The following is a 3,744-nucleotide window of genomic DNA, read 5'->3' as shown; positions in this document are numbered from 1 at the left end:
ATGTGCATGCCACTCTCAAGGCAATAATCGTCTCCGACCGCACACCAGAACCTTCTGCATTCGTCAATCAATCCCTGCTGGAGACACCGCCTCGGTCATTCCATAGTGTGTTCGTGGAATTGATCGCAGAGTTGGTGGCGCACCCCCGGCTGACCTCTTCAAGGCTTTGCTGTGGATCGACTTCAAAGAAATGGGCTAATTGCTAGTGAGCCGCCCTTCCGTTGTCACCGTTTGTACTCATTTCAAAGAAAAAATAGAAACTGGGGCGAAGTATGATAGATACGCCCACACAAGCACAATGCTGATAAAGAGGATCATCAGGAGCTCGTTTCTTCCTAAGCACACGAAAGCAGTCAACATTGCGACGCAGGTAAGAGTACCAAGACATAGTAGAGTACTGTAACTTCGCCACGTACTTCCTGGAAATCGACGTTTGACGCGGGTGGACCCATTTCTTACTGCGGAAGAGCTCATCATACGCCTTGCTTTCTCTTAGGTATGCCTTTCAAGTTGAATCCGGTACCCTGTTCGTCATACATTTCACGTACCCCCAGTGTCCCAAGTTACGGTGTGCGACACGATGCAAACGCACGAAAACGTCATGTCCGCAGTGCTGTCCAAACTGCACTAGCGACTTCACCTCAAGACTCCTTATATGACACGCGAGGTAGCGACTGATGCTCTTAGGAGCGACAACGGAAGAAAGACGGTGAAGTAGCCGGTGTGTGGAACAAAAGTGCAAAGCTCAGGTCGTTCGCGTACCTAGTGAGCGCAGCGTTCCCCTCTGCTGCCGGTACGCGCGAGCTTATCTGTCAGCTGCATCCGAACAACCATCAACAGTCCCTTATCCACGCTCCTTGCCTTTGTTTTTGTTTTAGAAATTAGACTCCCGTCACTGTTCTCAGAGACCGCTTACAAGGCAGTATAAGGCTTTCGAAGATGGCAGTCAGATCTTTTCATCGAGTCCGTACGCATAACCCTCACGCTCATTTCCTACGAGTATATGCTCCTCATTTAATATCATGGTACTGTGGCTCTATACTGCGCCGTACTACTCTATTGACACTCATCAATGGCTAGTCTTCTAGGTCTGCTTCTCGCCCGGTGCCGAGATCGCAGAACAGCTTAGGGATTTCTCTCGACAACGATGCTCATGTTAACGCTTCTACCGGCAACAACCACATTCTTTGTGACGGTTCGCTCTGGATCCAATCCACAGGTCTTCCTAACTCGATCAGCGAGGAGTCCGCCGATCTATCCGTCATTGGCGAGTGTACTGGCAAAGAGGAGTCGCTCTTTCCTGGTGAGTCTTATACAGCGGCGAGTTCGACACCTGAAGGGCCAGTGACACATTGCCAACCCGTGTAGAGCACGGTTATATACCGAAGGCCTACTTCGAGTACGCCCAGCGCGCGTTATCGACTCTGATTCTCGCGGGAACATTGTGCGTCGTTTAGCCTGTTAAGTACCTCGTGTTTACCAATACGCTGACACTGCTTCGTAGCATGGCCGGAGTTGAAGCTCAACTGCTAAGCCTTATCTTCTCCGCGCCCGACCTGCTAGTGCGCAGTGTCGCCATCGGTTTTGCCGTCACCGCTTTGCTCTCGACGGCATTTGCCGCCTTGTACTGCGCAGTCACGTACATCTGGCTCCGGCAGGAGTGGAGACACAAGCCGCACCACTTCGAGGAGTGGGTTGCAGGCAGCTTAGGCATGATGCTGATATGGTGCAGCGTCTTCCTGGTAACTGGTGAAGATCTCGCTACCGGATAAAAGCATTGTACTAATGTGTCGCAACAGGCGTGTACTCAGGGTTTTTCGCTGTCGTATTCTTCCTGTTTGCGGCTGCCCCTCGGACGATAGCCATATTTTCGGCGGCGATTTTTGGTTTGAGTCCATTTGTCAGCTATCCGACACTATCCCAACTTACTACCACCGCTCTTCGCAACCCAGCTATATGCGGCATCGGGCCCATGTTCTGGTAGGTGCTGTCGATCCCAACCTGTCCACAGACAATCAGCTCACCGTTGCACCACTGCGCAGGGGTTTCTATTACTGGTACGGATTGTACCGTGGCTGGCTTGAGTGGACACCTCATGAGGATGGCTCACTCCCTCGTAGACGCCACGTCTCGTCAGTTTGAGACACAGAGATGCGCGGGCGCGTCTTCAGCAAAACTGCAAAATAGCTCTCAATCGTCATTACCAGCCCGCCGGCTAGCGCCCTGCTTGTCCGCACTGCATCCTACGTAGCATGCTCGAGCTTAAACTATTTAACGTGCCTACTTACAATACATCCATTGTAGCACATCCAACAAATGTACACTACCACATATACGAACATACACGAGCCTACAACCGCGCCTGCGCCTGCGTCCGCGCCGGCCCCTTCCCATGCACATCCTCCTTTGCCAGCTGTCCGCCAAGGAACACAAGCGCCGCACCCTTCACCTCCTCCGTCCACTCGCGCACGAGCTCGAGGTCGTACGTGTTCGCGTCGACACATGAGAAGATTGAGAGCTGGCCGCGCGCCGTGAGCGCGCCCACGTAGAGCTCGCCCGCGCGGCAGCGTAGGTCGTGCCCCTGAGCTCAAGAGACGCAGGCGCACGGCGGGCTCTGGCGCGCCGCGGCCGTGGCCCCTTAGGCGGCGCGGGTAGGTTTCGGGTAGGATGTGGTCGCGCTGCGCACGTATACCTGGTCTCAGTACAGAGTGACGACCAGTACACGAGACTCACGTTTCCCATGCTGGCACCCCCGTTTGAGAACACGCATGGAGCAAGATCTGTGAACCTGCCCGCCTCCGCAGCGACTGCTGGCGGCGCGACGTCGCGCCCCTCCTGCCGTGCGCGCCACGCCAGCGCAGCCGTCCGCGTCCGTTCGTTGCGCGTTGGCAGCCGGAGCGCGTGGAACTCGTGCAGGAGCGGGTGGCTCAGCAGGCTTTTGGACTGCGCCCGCGCCATGCGTGCGCGTGCAAGGAACCGCGCAGGTGACAACAACGCTTTGAGTGGTGGCGCGCCAGTGGCATCCATATCGGGCGATGCGGGGCGTGGCATGAACGGGAGCGTGAGCGTGTAGAAGCTGATCGCGATGTAGACCTCGTCTGCGCCGCCGGCGTCGTACCAGCCGCGGTCGAGGTACGGACGGTAGTTCACCGGTCCTGTGTAATGCATCGGCTGCTGCGCGCGGTACTCCCACTCTGCGTCGCTGATCTTGCCCTGCCGGCGCAGGCGGTGTAGCACGCGCGCGAAAGCGAGCTGGCTCAGTACCGGGAGCGCGTTGCCGACGGTGATGCCCAACGCGCGACAGGTCTGCGCGATCTGCTGGGATTCGGAGATTGTGAAGCGGATGTTGATGATACGCGAGAGAGGCGTGGTGCTTGTAATTTCGCGACGAGTGGGGAGGGTGTGACCACCCTGCAGACAGATGTTACTGTGCAGACAGACGCGTAGTGGAAATGGCGTACGGTCATTTTGTTTGCTTTAAGTTCCTGGATAACTTTGGCTATCGCAAGACGCCATCGCCTGCGAGCTGGACTAAGCTTCGCGCTAGGAGCATAGGCTTCCGTGGGTAACACGGTCTGAAGACGAGTCGCCAGAGGTGTGATGTCGATCTTCGCCTCTTTGGACAGGCTGGACAGCTCCTGGCACAGTTCCCGCACGATTGTAGCATTTCCCATTGCGTCTGTGATATGGTGTACGACAGGAATGAATATATGCCAATGGCATGGCACGTCCTTCCGCGGGCCC

General features: G+C 56.0%; 1 protein-coding gene across 1 annotated transcript in view; it reads right to left on the bottom strand.

The window, feature by feature from the left end:
• Positions 1-1,194: 1,194 nt before the first annotated feature.
• Positions 1,195-3,744, bottom strand: part of PHACADRAFT_246598 (uncharacterized protein) — a gene marked incomplete at its 3' end in the record, with an annotated part of 3,919 nt that continues 1,369 nt past the window's right edge. Inside the window, exons 2-8 of the mRNA XM_007389971.1 lie at positions 2,734-3,411; positions 2,043-2,678; positions 1,953-1,980; positions 1,800-1,886; positions 1,505-1,749; positions 1,369-1,444; positions 1,195-1,303 (exon numbers count right to left, since the gene is read on the bottom strand). Coding sequence (XP_007390033.1) covers positions 2,358-2,678; positions 2,734-3,411 — 999 coding nt within the window. The remainder of the gene's footprint in view (positions 1,304-1,368; positions 1,445-1,504; positions 1,750-1,799; positions 1,887-1,952; positions 1,981-2,042; positions 2,679-2,733; positions 3,412-3,744) is intronic.

This window comes from Phanerochaete carnosa (assembly GCF_000300595.1).
Source record: "Phanerochaete carnosa HHB-10118-sp unplaced genomic scaffold PHACAscaffold_1, whole genome shotgun sequence".
Taxonomy (NCBI): Eukaryota; Fungi; Basidiomycota; class Agaricomycetes; order Polyporales; family Phanerochaetaceae; genus Phanerochaete; species Phanerochaete carnosa.
This window is presented reverse-complemented; position numbering and strand designations above follow the sequence as displayed.